Consider the following 17,887-nt stretch of genomic DNA (forward strand, 5'->3'; position numbering starts at 1 on the left):
TCTAACTTGTCTTAAAGCTCACAAGCACTGTTGGGCAAGTTACTTCAAAACTGTCATGCATTATTTATTATTTATTACTGTCATTTCAAAGTAATTTGTTACATTACAATATCACTGCATTTAAAATGTAAAGCACGACTATTGCATTGCAATGGTAGGAATAAACCAGGTCTAAACCAGGTCTAAACCAGGTCTAAACCAGGTCTAAACCAGGTCTAAACCAGGTCTACACCAGGACTAAACCAGGACTAAACCAGGACTAAACCAGATCTAAACCAGGACTAAACCAGAACTGAACTAGGACTAAAATCAGGAATAAACCAGAGCTGAACCAAGACTAAACAAGGACTAAACCAAAACTAAACCAGGTCTAAACCAGGACTAAACCAGGACTACAATCAGGTCTAAACCAGAACTGAACTAGGACTAAAATCAGGAATAAACCAGAGCTGAACCAAGACTAAACCAGGACTTAAACCAAAACTAAACCAGGTCTAAACCAAGACTAAACCAGGACTAAAATCAGGTCTAAACCAGAGCTGAACCAGGACTAAACCAAGACTAAAATCAGGACTAAACCAAGACTAAAATCAGGACTAAACCAGGACTAAACCAGGACTAAACCAGGACTAAACCAGGACTAAACCAGGACTAAACCAGGACTAAACCAGATCTAAACCAGGACTAAAATCAGGAATAAACCAGAGCTGAACCAAGACTAAACCAGGACTAAACCAAAACTAAACCAGGTCTAAACCAGGTCTAAACCAGGACTAAACCAGGACTAAAATCAGGTCTAAACCAGAGCTGAACCAGGACTAAACCAAGACTAATCTTGGACTAGAACTAGAAGCAATCGGGTGTCAGCGTTTAGCCCCGTCGTGTGCAGAATTCTGCGCCGGTCCTTTCGCTCGCGATCACGCTTTACACAGCTGTACCTCTGACATTTCACCGCTGCTGATATCGCGGTGATTTTAGCAAATTTGTATGAAGAAAAAGGAAAAACCCACCACTTCAATCCAGGTAAAAAAAAAACATTGTAATGCACGTTAGTGACATTTGTACTGAGCAAAATATTACCACTTTTTTCCCTGTAATGCCGAACATTACTGCGTTACAGTAAAAAGCAATGGATTACAGTAATTAGTTACTTTTATAACACGTTACTCCCAACACTACTCAAAAGAGTCAATTTTGCGTAATATAGGATCTTTAAAGGTGCACTGCGTAACATTTTAAGAGAGGGTCTGCCACCTGCTTGTTTCCTTGGGGATGTTACTGCTTTGTCTTGATTATTCTACAAGTTAATGGTCAGATCTATGGAAAAGCAAGCACATGGTTAGAATTCACGTTTTTCAAGGTAACATTGAGCTATAAAACACCTATTGTAATTAAATTAATGCTTGGCAGATATGTTTAATGCCATAGACTGTGGAACATGTCATGCAAAGAAATAACATCTCCATGGAGACAAGCCAGAGGCAGACCTTCCACCTTAGATGTTAGATAGTGGACCTTTAATTGCAAGTATGTTCTGTTCCATCTTCTTAAGTTACACAGCTGTAATCGCCTCCATTATTGTAAATTGCTGATTTCTAACCCGGGCTTCTGCATCCTCTCTCGCCAATTCACGTCAATTAAGTTCATGTTCTCTTTGATTACATCCATAAATCTCCTCATTGATCTCCCTCGAGGTCTTCTGTCTCCTAACTGCTCTAAAATCAGCATCTTTATACCAATATTTTCATTAGCCCTCCTCTTCGTTTTTGACTACATCTCTTCATCAAACTAAAAATCAACCCCAAATAATATGGCAATGTATATCACTCTTGGATTTCCAATACTAAAACTGAAACTAAACCTGGACTAGAATGGGACCAAACCAAATCGATATTAGGGCCCAAACCAGGACGCACCCTAAATCCTACATTGTCTTCTACTGGTCTCTAAAATTTGTTCTTGGTTTTGTAAAACATTAAAGGTGTGCTGTGTAACTTTTCTCGTGAAAGGTCCGTCAAATGCTTTTCTCCATGGAGATGTTATTGCTTTGTTGGAAATGTTTCACAGTATGGTATTAAACCTTTCTATCTTCATGGAGACCAAACCAGACTTAGGCCGTGTTCAGACTGCAGGGCTTAATGCTCAATTTGGATTTTTTTGTGAGGCTGTTCACATTTCCTATTAAATGTGACTTGTATGTGATCTCCAGTGTGAACTTTAAACACCCCAAAAGTGTCCCGCATGAGCACTGGAGGACACAACGATGTCACGCACAGCGAGCATGCTCAGTGTTTATGGAAGTCGCCTAAACATTGAGATTGTCTCCCAAAATATGGTCCAGTTTTTGGTAAAATGGGCAGGTTACACGTCCATGGGCGCTTCATTTGTTTGAGTCTTTATCCTCCTTGTTTTTGGCTCGCAGGCTCGCTATTTTTCGTTGACATTGGAGCCAGGACAGTCTGTAGCTGCGCTCGGACATTTCTTTGGCAATCATTTCAAAATCCGCCCGGTTCCAATTAAGACCCCTTCAATTTGTCCTGAATACAGCGACCCCCCCAAATATTAATAATCTCGCTAACCTCGCTTTCCCTCCATTGACGAGACGCAGAGTCTAACGTGTAGGTGGGATGAATGTGACCTGACCGTTCAGACTGAAGTCGCATGTCAAAAGATTGGATATGTATCAGTTTTAGGAGCACATATCCAAGTGGCCTGGGTCGCATTCGAAAAAATTAGATCTTTTTGTTCAGACTGTCATTAAAAGATCAGATACAGGAGAACAGGGGTAAAAAGTCAGATTTGGGTCACTTCAGGCTGCAGTCTGAACGTAGCCTTTATTACAGGTCAGATCTGTGGCGAGGCGACCCCGCTCACAGTCAGAATGCCTGTTTTTCTAGGTATATTTGAGCTATAAAATCATCTGCAATTGAATAAGTGTAAGGCAGAGCTGTTTAATGTCATACTGTGGAACATTCCAGGCATACCCAAAAAAACAACCAAACAAAAAACTACCTTGTAACCAGTTCTTTCTCTCTTCTTTTCCCAGATTAAAGCCACAGATAACGGCCGCCCTCAGAAGTCGTCCACGGCCCGTCTTCACATCGAGTGGATCCGCCGCCCCGCCGCCCTCCCCTCCCCTCTGCTTTTTGACGAAACCTTCTACAACTTCACCGTCATGGAGAACGATAAAGTCTCCGAGATTGTGGGCGTGGTCTCCCTGCAGCACAGCACTCCCCCTCTGTGGTTTGACATCACAGGTAAGCCCCGCCCCCTGCGCTGTCCGTCGTTCAGTAAGTGGCCTGTGGGTGGCGCTGCAGCGTGGGTTTGACTTTGCATGAGCGTGCGTTTTGAGCTTTTTGGGCTGAAGGTGGCGTCCGAGGTTTTGCAGCTGAGGTTGTTTGCGGCAGCGTTGCATGAGTCTATAAGCTCCGCCCATCAGTCACTATGGCGACAGCATCTCTAACTAGAAATTAAGAAAATATTATAGCGCCACAATGTACGTTTTTCAGTGGTGGGTTCAAAACTTCTTATGTTCATGAATGTTCCACAGAATAGAATAAAACAAGTATGAAACTTTTTCAGCTCCAATCTCCATGGAAACAAGGTAGTTTTTTTTGTTTTGTTTTTTGTTTTTTTGCAATCTTGCAATAAAAACACATGTATAATTGATTAAATGAAAGATAGTGCCCCTTGGTATTAACTAGCCTATGTAAGTTTTTAGGTGGTGGGTCCAAAACCTTCTTAGCTTCGTGGAGATGTTGTTGTTTTGCTTGGAACGTTCAACAAAATGACAAAAATTGTAAATCTCCATGGAAATTTCTTCTTCTTTTTTGCAATTAAAACACATGTAATTCAATAAATGAAAGAAATATTAGTTAATAATATAACGTGGAATATTGGCAAATACAGAACATTTTCATGAGCCGAACTGGTAATGGTGCATGATGGAACTTTTTTGGTAGAGGGCAGTTGCCAGTTGTTTGTTTGCATAGACAAGATATTGCTATGCCTTCAATGTTCCTAAGTATGACATTTAATTCATAAGTCACCATAGAGACAGGCAGGAGACAGGTGAGATCTGTGAAGAGGCGACCCCGCTCACAGTCAGAGTGCATGTTTTTAAATGCATTTTTGTGCAATAAAAACACCTATAATTGCATCTTAGGCTACGTTCAGACTGCAGGGCTTAATACACAATTTGGATTTTTTTGTGAAAATCCAACTTATTTGCGAGGCCGTTCACATTTCCAATTAAATGCGGCTTGGATGTGATCTACAGTGTGAACTTTAAACGGCCCAAAAGTGTCCCACGGGCACTTTGGAGGACATGAAGGCATCACACGGAGCGAGCGTGCTCAGTGTTTACAGAAGTCGCCTAAACATGGACGCTAGGATTCAGCACCTGGAGATTTTAAAGTTGTTGTCGTACCAAAGCCAGAACATGTACAGTTTATTTGTTTTAAGGAGGAGATTGAGAAGGAGAAGGACGAGGTTTTTGGCCGTGGTGTTTTGTGGGACAGCGACAGCGACGTCCATAGAAAGGAACGTGTGGATGCGGAGTCACAGGCAAGAGTGGAGTGATTGATCTGACACGGAGTTCAGACACAATTTTCGCATGACGAGAAGAACGTTTGTGTACATTTGTGACGTGTAGGTGGGATTAATGTGACCTGGTCGTTCAGACTGAAGTCGCATGTCAAAAGATCGAATATGTAGGGTTTTAGGAGCACATATCCAAGTGGCCTGGGTCACATTTGAAAAGGTCGGATCTGTGTCGTTCAGACTGTCATTAAAAGATCAGATACAGGTCACGTAGGGGCCAAAAAAATCTGATTTGGGTCACTTCAGGCTGCAGTCTGAACGTAGCCTTAGATAAGTTTAATCACATACTGTGGAACATTCAAGGCAAAGCAGTGGCATCTCCATGGTGCCGGACCCTGAACCTGAAAAGTTACGCAGTGCACCTTTAACTTTATATGTTCCAAAAATTAATAAGAAGTAAATAGTCACTACTTTAGTAAACATATTGTGGATTTGACCAGAAAACTTCTTGAGCTATGTTACGAAACCTCCAAGATCCAACATTTGTTTTGTATAGAGGAATATCAAACAAAAATGACCTCAAAGGGTTGAAAGATTGTGCAACAGACAACATCCCCTATTCTCCCTCCTTCGTGGTCTCCTTCAACACCAAAGAGTAAAAAAATACATCAAACAGAGGCACAAAATGAGGACAAAATGGACAGGCGGGGGCACAGATGCTCCAGACAGACAGGGCATCATCCTGGTATATTGTAATCTCGGGTCAGCCGGTCACGCACACAGCCAGAGCCGAGGAGCTGGTGAAATGTTTTGACCAGTTTTAAATTGACGGTCAGAGTTTAGGATTGGGGTCTGACAGAGGTTAATCAAAGTTTGTATCTCAGCTGACAACTAAAACATCCAAGAAAACACAAGCGCGGTGAGAAATAGAACAGGTATTATGGAGTATTATGGAAAATCTGTTTTATTTTTTGAGCTTTCTGTCGTGTTTTAACGTAGTTCCTTCACCAAAAACACGCCTGAAGATGTTGTAGCTGTCATCCGTGCATGTTTGAGTAATTTAGTGATCTCTCCCGGGCCCTATTCGAACCCTCCATACATAACGTTTAGGAGTAATATTCTGTCCACAAGCCTACGTCATCCACGCTCCCACAAGACAATTTTCCATAAATTTTGAATGTTTCGACTGCTCCCTTTGGTCTTCTTCAGAGTGGTCACATGATGTTGCTGTGACGTGTCCGGTCAACGGATTTAACCAGGTTTTGGCGCCGTCTTCCTACCGGTGGAGGCAGGACGACAGCGCCATATGCAGTCCCAATTCCTCAGGACAAAATCCCAAGTGTGTCCACCCAAAAGATAAAATAGAACCGGAGCATAAATGTAATGTCATATACGGAATACTCTGCATGTCCTGCAATAAAACAAACATAGGGGAAACAGGGAGGGAGTTCAGTCCACAAAAAAAGGCGAAACACAAGCAACAAAACACAAAGCAGAACAGGAACAACTCAAATCAGCCATTTCTGACCACTGTAAAAGAAAGAACCACATTCTGGACTGGGACGGAGCAAATATCACTGGGACACAGGACGACAAACATCGTTGCTGGATTAAAGAGGCAATCGAAATGCAGTAAGGTGCACACAGGACTATAACCTGGGATGAGGGTTTTTTTTTTTTTTTACTCTCACATTCCTGAGATCCTGAGGAAGTGGTAGGAAGACAGCACCAAAACCTGTATAAATCAGCTGAGTGGACATGTCACAGCAACATCACAAGACTCTGAGGAAGACCACAGGGAGCAGAACAAACTGTCAGGTATGAAAACAAACTCTTGGTCTGAAAAAAGAACCTAATAACTTAAATTATCAGAAGACCAAATGAACCTGATTGGACCAATTCTCTATAAATATATAAAAACATGATCCTCAACTGTACACAGCAACTTGACAAACCTGACGCGATGTGCAGTAGTTTCATTAGCGGGACGCACGCTGACTGTGACTTAGTGTGGAGAACAAAGGGCAAACAGTACCAAAAGTCAAAATGAAGCTTATAAAACATGTTCATACGTCGTTTTCAGCAAATATAGAATTTTCAGAACAACGTGGTTTCTACTGGAAGGTCTGCCACATGCTTGACTTCATGGAAATGTTATTGCTTTGTCTGGAATGTTTCACAGTATGGTATTAAACATTTCTATCTCCACAGAAACCAAAACAGACTGCTCTCAGAAGTTACAGGTCAGATCTGTGGAGAGGCAGCCCAGCTCACAGTCAGAATGCTTGTTTTTCTAGTGATTTTTTAGCTACAAAACCACTGGTAATCGAATAAATGTAAGACTATGTTTACAGAATCATCGTATTGGAAAAGATTTGAGTCCAGACACGTTGTTTCTAGCGTCACATGACCAATGACACAAATCAAGAAGGCACATAGTTGCTTACCATAGTGACGTGGTCAAATACATGCATCATGAATTTCGGACTTCAGGTCATCGCACAATGCATACTGGGAAGGATTTTTAGAAAAAGTGAGCATCAAACCCATGGATCTGTTACCACCATCTTTTATTTTCCAGTGAGATGCGTCTATTGACAAAGCCAGTCTTTTCAAGTCTTTTGAACCATATCGCTTTTGTTTCTGGTTCTGATATTGTCAGATTTTAGTTTTGGGATTCAGACATCATAATTGTGTGGATCGGGATCTTGCTTTGATAGCGCTCCACATACAAAATGTTCGCTGCAAACTCTGGATGATTTCTTAGACAGCCAAAGGTTTCCTTTTTGGTCCTTCTTGTGTACCAGTACTGTCCATCGCCTTCTCCTTTCACTATTTTTCAATTCCGCTGGGAAGGGAAGCGGTTTGAACTGAGGTTTCACATAGATTCACACACATCTGATTTCCTTTTGCATTTATGGAGCTTTTTAACTTCCGAAGCCCATTTCTCTAGCCGTTTTCCGCTGTTAGGATCCAACAACCACACAATCACGATGTCTGAATCCCATAACTAAAATATGACAATATCAGAACCAGAAACAAAAGTGAAATGGTTCAAAAGACTTGAAAAGATCGACTTTTACAATAGACACATCCCACTGGGAAAACAAACATGGCGATTTGATGCTCACTTTTTCGGAAAATCCTTCCCAGTATGCACTGCACAATGACCGGAAGTCTGAAATTCATGATGTGTGTATAAGGATGGCTTCTAGAGCTCCTACTTCAGTGTATCAGCGTTTTCAGGCGTCCACACAGTGCAGGATCAGATCTGTACTCAGATGAATTTGTGGGAGCTGGTTTTCCATCGGATTAGTGTGGACGAACACTGCATCCACAACGAAAATGACTTCAATTCGTACTAGTGTGGATGGGGACTAAGGTAGAGCTGTTTAATGTCACACTGTGGAACATTCCAGGTTAAGAAATAACATCTCCACAGAAACAAACAAGCAGGTGATGGACCCTCCACCAGAAAAGTTACACAGCGCACCTTTAAAGCTAATGAAGGTGCATTTATTCTTACATATATAATAAGTATGAAACGCGAACAAAAAGAACACTGCATACACACAGTATATTTGAGTTCTTTTTCTAAACCCCAGCTTTTTTAAATGGCACTTTTGCAGGTAATGATGCTCTAAACTTCTATAATAACAGCGTGTCAAGCGTCAAGATTCAGGCAGAGGCTGGTTCCACTTTCACAGTTTGACACATGGTCATTTTATACAATAACTCGACATTACACTGACTACAGTCTACAGCCTTTTTCTTTTTATACACCGGGTTTATTTTCTAAAGCTGCTATAAAACTGCGATACACCAAACGCACTGTTGAGAGCTTTGACTGTCCACTCACAACAAATAACATTAGGACAATGTAGCAGACCGTTGCAGTGGGTGTACCTGTCACAATTATTAATATACTGATTTATCGTTCAACACAACATTTTAACGAATGTGATGCACTATGGAAGATCTCGACAAATGAATGAGGTCTGGACATCACTGGTTCAAGCCTACAATACCTACAAGGTGCACTGTGTAACTTTTCTGCTTGTTTCTATGGATATGTCATTACTCTGCCTCGAATGTTCCACAGTATGACATTAAACAGCTCTACATTGCATCTTTTTTTCAGTTACAGATGGTTTTACTGCTAAGAAATACCCAGAAAAACAGGCATTCTGACTGTGCGAAGCTTCACTTTGTTCCACAGATCTGACCTGTAACCAGGTCTGGTTTGGTTTCCATGAAGATAGAAAGATTTAATGCCATGCTCTAATGACCCAGCTCGTTGGGGTGAGGGAAGTAACAAAAAATAAAACCAAGATGTAAAATGGAATAAATTAAATAATGTTTAATTAACAGAAATGTAAAGGTAAATTAACAAAAGACTAAAAATATACAGAAAACAACCTAAACTAAGAAACAAAACTACAGACAACAGGTTTTGTGCCACAAAAGGGGTCACGCAGGCTTACACAAAAACGAGTGTTCCCCAAATTAAACCACATAAACCCACAAACAGAATCGAGTGACCAAATCAAAAAAGGCACAAAACAGAACTAAACTAAACACTAAATGGCAGACTGGCCACCAAGGCCAGCAGCCCCGAACAGGTGCTGGTCATCTCCTTAAACAGGGGGCAGTGGCTGCAGGTGAGGTGGGCGTCGACCTCCCCCACCAATCACGGACCAGGGCTCCTGCAGCAGGAATCAAGAGAACTTGTCAAAAAATCACACAAACAAATTAGAACCAAGGCCTGGGGCCGTAACACATACTGTGAAACATTCATACATTTTTAAGTAATAGTGGGCAGATTTTTTGTCATTTTACCAAGATTGGATTGGATTCATCAAGTAAATTTTATGGAAAAATTTAGGTTCTTTCAGCTATTTATTTGTTGTAGTTCATGCCTTTTAGTGATACTGTAGATTTAATAATGGTTTACTGGGATTATATTGGTAAAAAGTAGTTTCAGTATTATTGTTATTATTGTTTATCATTTATTGTGCTTCATTATTTGTTATCGTGACAGGCCTCCATACATAAACCACTGCACCCAGTGTGGGTCCATTGTGATATTTTAAACAATCTATCATCATATTTAAAAGATCACAGCGAAATTGAATCCAGAAATTTTCCAGATGGCCATAATTGTCCATCTGTAATGGAAAAAATAAAGGAAAAAATAAATAAAATTCACAGGGAACTGAAAGCACTAAACTCTGTTCATCTGAGGTTAGAGAAATGTTTTGATTGTAAACAATATGTGACCAATTAGCTCCTTTGTTTCACACATGTCACTGAACAAAAACTAATCTGATTGGATGATCACATTGGACCAGGATGGAGGCGAAATGGAGGGCGTCTTGGATCTTGGGTCAAACATTTAATTAATAGTTAATTTACCTGTAAGATATTTCATGACAAAGTACAATCAAAAGGGAAAACTGTCTCTTCTTCACTATCTGGGACTATGAGATCATCTCGTTATAGAATCTGAAAACCACAAATATACGGTTAAAAAAACTGTGTAGTTAAAGGTGCATCGTGTAACTTTTCTGGTGGAGGATCCGTCAAATGCGTTTCTTCATGGAGATGTTATGACATTGTCTGGAATGTTTTACAGTACGGCATTAAACCTTTCTATCTTCATGGAGACCAAATCAGACTAAGTTAGGCAACCTCACTCACAGTCAGAATGTTGTTTTTTTTGGGGGGGGGGTTGGTATTTTTTTAGTTATAAAACCACCTGTAATTGAATAAATGTAAGGTAGAGCTGTTTAAAGAGCCATTAAACACCCTTCCGAAGCTTTACTCTGCCCCTAAGCAAGATCTAAAAATCCATCAGAGTGGGCTGCAGGTTGGGGGGAGTGGGTGTGGGGCGGGTGATGATTGACAGCCGTCTGACAGCCACAACAATCCAACATGGCATGGACCGGTTCGCTTTGGACTTTGAAACAGAGTAAACATTTGTGCTCGGATCACACCGTTTTCCTTTTCTCCAGACACGGCGGGACATGGGGTTGCCCGACGGTGCCAGGTCGGGGCGGGGTTGAGAGAGGCTCCTCACGTACCGCCCGTAAACGCCAGTGTCTGCGCTCGTCACATAATCATCTGCATCTGACTCACTGGCGCCGTTAGTCCAACCTGGATATTCAAATGTCCTGGCCATAGTTGATCATAAAGAGGCCGTAACAGACACAGCTTTGACCCAAAATGCCAAAATGAGGCCAGGGATTGGTATACACTTCTGTTTTAGACCCATTTACAAAGATAATCAGTAGAAAAAAAAGCAGATTTTGGTATTTAGTGGCCCTTTAATGTCAAACCATGGAACATTCCAGGTAGAGCAATGGCATATCCATAGAAACAAGCAGCTGATGGGCCAGACCATCCACCAGAAAAATGACACAGTGCAACTTTAAGCCTTTTTTTTTTTTTTTTTTTTAAAGCAGAAAATCATATCATGTAAGGTGCTCTAAAAAGGCTGTTACTAAAAAGTGAATATACTGTACTCTCGTGGTGACCGGGTTTCCTCTCTTTATATTCACCCGTTCCTTAAATCCTTTTAGCGTTTATTTATAACTCTTATTAGTTCAGAGCGGACTGGGGTTTATAGCGGCACGTTCAAAGACCCTGTGACAGTTTTTCTGAGTGAAATCCTTTTGTATCCGTCAAACTCACAGTCACTGAAAGGCTTAACCAGATTAGGCCATGCCCACTGCACTAAGCTGAGCCTGAATGTGGCAACGCGCTGACGACTCTGATGCACTGTGGGAGATCTCCACAAATGAATGGAGTCTGGGCATCACTGGTTCAAGCCTACGTGACCTTAAAGGTGCACTGTGGAACTTTTCGGTTGGGGGTCCGTCACCTGCTATGGAGATGTCATTGCTCTGCCTGGACTGTTCCGCAGTATGACATTAAACAGCTCTACTCTATAGGTTTTATAGCTCAAAGATATCAAAAAAGCAGCAACAGATAATACTCCCTACAACTATACAACAACTCACCACTATATAACAGATAATACTCCCTACAACTGTACAAAAACTCACTCTTATGTAACAGATAATACTCCCTACAACTGTACAAAAACTCACTCTTATGTAACAGATAATACTCCCTACAACTGTACAAAAACTCACTCTTATGTAACAGATAATACTCTCTACAATTGTACAACAAGTCACATTTATGTAACAGATAATACTCCCTACAACTGTACAGCTACTCACCTTTATGTAACAGGTAATACTCCCTACAACTGTACAACATCTCACCCTTGTGTAACAGATAATACTCCCTACAACTTTACAATAACTCACCCTTATGTAACAGATAATACTCCCTACAACTGTACAACAACTAATCCTTATGTAACAGATAATACTCCTTACAATGGTACAGCAACCCACTCTTACGTAACAGATAATGCTCCCTACAACTGTACAAAAACTCACTCTTATGTAACAGATAATACTCCCTACAATTGTACAACAAGTCACATTTATGTAACAGATAATACTCCCTACAACTGTACAACTACTCACCTTTATGTAACAGATAATACTCCCTACAACTGTACAACAACACAACCTTATGTAACAGCTTTACCTTGCGTTTTTTTTTTTTTTTTTTTTTTTTCAATTACAGGTGGTTTTATATCTCAAAACTATCGACCAAAACAGGCATTCTTACTATGAGCGGGGTCGCTTCTCCACAGATCTGACCTGTAGCTGGTTTGGTCTCCATGGTGACAGAAAGGTTTAATGCCAAACTATGAAACATTCCAGACAAAACAATAACACCTCCATATAAAAAACAAGCAGATAATGAACCTTCCGGAAGAAAGGCTGCGCGGTGCACTTTTAATATTTACCAATGAATATTAAATAGTAATATTCATTTCCAGATACATTTCCTATTCAGTACAATATGAATGCTCCTTTTTCAATATAAATGGATGTTTGGATGTTTGCTTTGAACCTATAGAAACTCAGACCTCGGTTGATTTCAATGCCTCTTTCAATTATTAAAAAAAAGTGGATGAATATATGGATTTTAGAATAAATGCTGTAACCTTCAACCTACCAAAACCGTCAACTGGACCTGTAGCCTCTGTCTCTTCCTTCTCTCCTCCCTCTCCTCAATAATGTCTCCTACCCTTTACTTCCTACATCCTATCTCCTATCTCTTCTCTCACTGTGTATTTTGTGTCCTACCGCTGCGATCCTGAAGGGCCCCGTTTTTTCCGTGAGATGTTCTGTATTCTGCACAACGCTTGTGGCAGGAACTGCTCCTCCGAAGGTATCTCACTTCCTACTTCCTCATTTCCTACATCCTTCTGTCCTTCTGTCCTTTTTATACAGTGCTTTATTTTTCTCCATTACGTCTGTTCCTCGTTCACTTCATGCTTGTGTCAAATGTGCTTTTTGCTTATAAATGTTGATGACGTTGATGTTGTTGTTCTTTTTATTTTTGTAAGTATATTTTTTATCTTGTTTTTTATCATGGTTAAGTTCAAATCCTTATAAGTCCTGCCGATATTTTTGGGCTGATTTTCTTTATCTTTCTCAAATTCTGTCATTTTAATTTACTACAAAATCACCCACAGCCCTTTTTTTGTAAATTATAAACCTTTAAGAGTGTTAAAATAAACCTCTGTGTGTAATTTTTAGACTTGTAATTAGACTTAAAATACAAATGTAATAATAAATTCAAAATAAGCAGTATAGCCCATACGCTAAAAAGGCCAAATATCGGTCCCATATATCGGTGAACCAATATATTGGTCTCTCTGTTATAATTCACCCTAATGTAACAGATAATACTCCCTACAACTGTGTAACAACTCACCCTTAGGTAACAGATAATACTCCCTACAACTGTACAACAACTCACCTTCATGTGACAGATAATACTCCCTACAACTGTACAACAACTCACCTTTATGGAACAGATAATACTCCCTACAACTGTGCAACAACTCACCCTTATGGAACAGATAATACTCCCTACAACTGTGCAACAACTCACCCTTATGGAACAGATAATACTCCCTACAAATGTACAACTCACCCTTATGTAACAGATAATACTCCCTACAACTGTACAACAAGTCACCCTTATGTAACAGATAATACTCCCTACAATTGTGCAACAACTCACCCTTATGTAACAGATAATACTCCCTACAACTATACAACAAGTCACACTTATGTAACAGATAATACTCCCTACAACTGAGGAGGTTTGGATATAAATGCACTTTAAAACCTGTTACATAAGGGTGAATTGTTGTACAGTTGTAGGGAGTATTATCTGTTACATAAGGGTGAGTTGTTGAAAATAGTGCACAGATCGGCCTGTGCTGGAGATTTAAGGCCGATAGCCCATTTGCTAAAAAGTAAAAATATCGGCCCCATATATCGGTGAAACAGTAGAATCAATATATCGGTCTATCTCTGTTCTTTAGCGCTTAAAGGGAATGAGCTGTTTGAGAAGCATGTCAAGGATTTAAAGTGTATTTATATCCAAGCTGTTATCATTTATGTTTATAACTGTTGTTTTGTGAAATCGTTGCTTGGTATACTGAAAGTTTTAAGTCGTTTTTAAAATAGAATAATCCTACTCTGAAATAGGTTGAGAGAAGCCAATGCAACATCAAAATAAGTCTAGTTTATAGTATATGTGACTCCATGTTGTTTACTTGAAATGTTAATTGCAATTAACCTAAAGACACGAGAGAGACACTGAATGTCAAGCAGTTCTTAATCTTAAACATAATGCAGCAAATTAGAGCAAATTAAATTACTGTCTTTTTAATCAGAGCTACACCTGCATCACTGGCCTCTTTAAAAGGCCCATATTACACTATTGTCTGATCTATGTTATAATGTCTCCTCCTCAAACAAACAGACTTAGAGTTGTGTTTTGTTTCATTTACACATTTAATGAATAAAACCTGCATATTTAGGCTTAGTTCTTCACACACAAAAGTCGATGTTGTGTAATACCTTTAAATGCTGATTGCACCTTACTCAATCGTCTCTAATTTATCCTGGCTTGGGGTTGCAACAAAAAGTACTGTATTTTTTGGACTATAAGGTGCACTGGATTATAAAAGGCATTAAGTGAAACAAACGGACGACACTTGAGACTGATCCTTAGTCCAGGCGTCCACGATCCATTGGCAGATCATGGTGTAATTCACCCCCCGTTACCTCTGTGTCTTGGTGAATGTGGATTATGAATGTGAATGTGGGTGGATCATTTAAGTTATTTATTTATTTATTTTTTGTATGAGGAGGACTCAAATGTACATTGAGTAATAAATGCAGCTTTGCTCTCATTTGTTTACATTTAACAGAAATGAAACTTAAAACCACATGGCTCATTTACTCCTCCAGGCTCCTGACTATGGTAGACATAATGCTCTGACAATCCATCAAGTGGTGCACCTTTGTAGCTTATCAAAGTCATTCTAAAACATTTTGACAGATTTTTGAGCGGCATGTACCACATAAAATTGGTTTGAGGTCAGTAAACACAACCAGAATTAATACATAAGGTGTACCAGATTATAAGATGCACTGTTGATTTTTGAGACTCGTGTCCTTTTGTCTGACAGAAGCTGAACCGCATCAGCACACAAGGAGCTACCTGGGTTTTTTTGTTTTTGTTTGTTTGTTTTCAGTGCTTATAGTTTATGCAAACAAGCCATGTGGATTTAAGTTTTGTCTCTGTAAAATGTAAACAAATGTGCGCAAAGCTGCATTAAACACATTATTACTAAATGTATTTTTGAGTCGTCCTTGTAGGAAATAATAGAAACTTAAATTATCCACACACATTTACATTCATAATCCACATTCACCAAGACAGGGAGGCAACGCCGGGTGAATTACACCATGATCTGCAGATGGATAATGGACGCCTGGACTAAGGATCAGTCTCAAGTGTCGTCAGTTTGTTTCACTTAATGTGCCTTATAATCCAGTGCACCTTATGTATGAAAATAGACGAGAGAATTCAACATTATTGATATCGTTCCTTAAAAATCCGCTGTGCCTTATAGTCCAAACAAATACTGTAATTTTAAATATTTGGCCTGATTTTTGACTGGATATTAGTATTTTTCTGCTTTTCTTTTACTTTGTGTTGCAACTCTGAAATATCTCCATTGTGAAAAGAAGTAGTAAAGGTCCTCTTATTTAAACTTATCTTAGGTTTTGTACCAATAAATCCTGATTTTGTCCATTGTTTAGATCTGATTTACAGCTTTTACTTTCTTACCTTTATATTTTAGATTAAAAAAACACAACAAACCTTAGTCTTGTTCCATCTTAACCTTGACTCTGTCCTGGTTTAGCCCCTTGCCCCGGCCTGTTTTTGTGCTTCTTTTCTGTAATGGATGACATTGAATCCAAGGTTAATTGGGAGGAATGGTGAAGCACTTCCCTGTCATTGGTTTGAATGGGCTCCACCTGAACACACAGCACATTCCTGAGGGGTTAATGGTGCTGCGTCTACACCATCACAGAAACAGGCTAATGGGGCACTTACCCGCACAAGCTCCAACTCACTGAACCATGTCTAAACCTCCTGTCACGACAACACAGCCCCAACACACGACGTTCTCTCCATCATAAAGATAGTTTGACTTTTATATTTACAGTAAGTCAAAGGAAGTGAAATTGAAAATGCAAACTAAAGCAAACTTTGGCGTTAGAAGTACTTTTTACTTCAGCCTAAACTCTTTCGGTCATGATCCATAGGTTTGTAGTCTATGACCGAATACTACTACTACTACTACTACTACTACTACTACTACTACTACTACAAGCCATACTGTATTTAGGCATAATATAGGTTAAAGCTGCACTATGCAACTTTTCTGGTGGAGGGATGCTACTTACCAGAGGTGTAGTTTAGTCCTGGTGTAGTCCTGGTTCAGCTCTGGTTTAGACCTGGTTTAGTCCTGGTTTAGTCCTGGTTTAGACCTGGTTTAGACCTGGTTTAGTCCTGCTTTAGTCCTGGTTTAGAGTTGGTTTTGTCCTGGTTTCGTCCTGGTTTAGTCCTGGTTCAGCTCTGGTTTATCCTGGTTTAGTCCTGGTTTAGTCCTGGTTTAGACCTGGTTTAGTCCTGGTTTAATCCTGGTTTAGTCCTGGTTTAGACCTGGTTTAGTCCTGGTTTAGTCCTGGTTTAGACCTGGTTTAGTCCTGGTTTAATCCTGGTTTAGTCCTGGTTTAGACCTGGTTTAGTCCTGCTTTATTCCTGGTTTAGTCCTGCTTTAGTCCTGGTTTAGTCCTGGTTTAGACCTGGTTTAATCCTGGTTTAGTCCTGGTTTAGACCTGGTTTAGTCCTGGTTTAGATCTGGTTTACACCTGGTTTAGACCTGGTTTAATCCTGGTTTAGTCCTGGTTTAGACCTGGTTTAGACCTTATTTAGTCCTGTTTTAGTCCTGGTTCAGTATGTTCTGTAGGTGATTATGAATTTTGTTAATGTCAATAACATGTTTTATTGTATATATTGTTTTTGCGTAGATAATTTTTTAGATGGCGGCACGGTGGCTGAGTGCTAGCACTTTCACAGCAAGAAGGTTCTGGGTTCGATCCCCGGGTCGCCCAGCCTTTCTGTGTGGAGTTTGCATGTTTCTTTTATGGGTTTCCTCCGGGTGCTCCGGTTTCCCCCATCAACCCAAAACATGCTACATAGGTCTCCATAAACAGTTGATAGTCATGGTCAGTTAAATACAATCAATTCAATCATTGTGTCCTTAGGCAAGACACTTCACCCACATTGCCTAGTATGAAAGTGGTGTGTGTGTGAGTGCTGGTGGTGGTCGGAGGGACCGATGGCGCCGAGTGGCATGGCAGCCGCGCCTCTGTCAGTGAGCCCCTACAATAGTAGCTTACCATCATCAGGGTTTAGAGTGAATGAATAATGCTGTATGAATGAATGCTGAATGAATAGTGCTGAATAATGCTGTGTAAAGCGTCTTTGGGGACAGAAAATGTCTGTGAAAGCGCTATATAAATAAAGACTTACTTGCTTACTTACTTACTTACTTACTAGATGTATGTTTTTATGATTTCACTCTTATCATTTGGTTCCTTTTTACCTTAGATCTCTTGAACGTGCTACATTATATTGTGTGTGTGTTTTTTTTCATAAGCTGGACTTGCATGGCCGCTCACATGTTTTATTTTGCTGTGCTCATTTTGATTTGAACTGTTTTATTTCATTATCCAACGTTACCTGCCTCAAAATCCTTATATTCTCTTTGTAATGTTTTCTAAAAATGTCAAAACACAAAAATCTGTGACTAATT

At 39.9% G+C, this 17,887-nt stretch overlaps 1 protein-coding gene across 3 annotated transcripts in view; it reads left to right on the forward strand.

Moving 5' to 3' along the window:
• Window positions 1-17,887, forward strand: part of fat3a (FAT atypical cadherin 3a) — a 203,879-nt gene that overhangs the window by 85,283 nt on the left and 100,709 nt on the right. For all 3 annotated transcript variants that reach the window (XM_055148012.1, XM_055148013.1, XM_055148014.1), the window contains exons 5-6: window positions 3,047-3,257; window positions 12,793-12,861. In XM_055148012.1, coding sequence (XP_055003987.1) covers window positions 3,047-3,257; window positions 12,793-12,861 — 280 coding nt within the window. The remainder of the gene's footprint in view (window positions 1-3,046; window positions 3,258-12,792; window positions 12,862-17,887) is intronic.

This window comes from Boleophthalmus pectinirostris, unplaced genomic scaffold (genome assembly GCF_026225935.1).
Source record: "Boleophthalmus pectinirostris isolate CB_2022bp ecotype Guang Dong unplaced genomic scaffold, ASM2622593v1 HiC_scaffold_9, whole genome shotgun sequence".
NCBI lineage: Eukaryota > Metazoa > Chordata > Actinopteri > Gobiiformes > Gobiidae > Boleophthalmus > Boleophthalmus pectinirostris.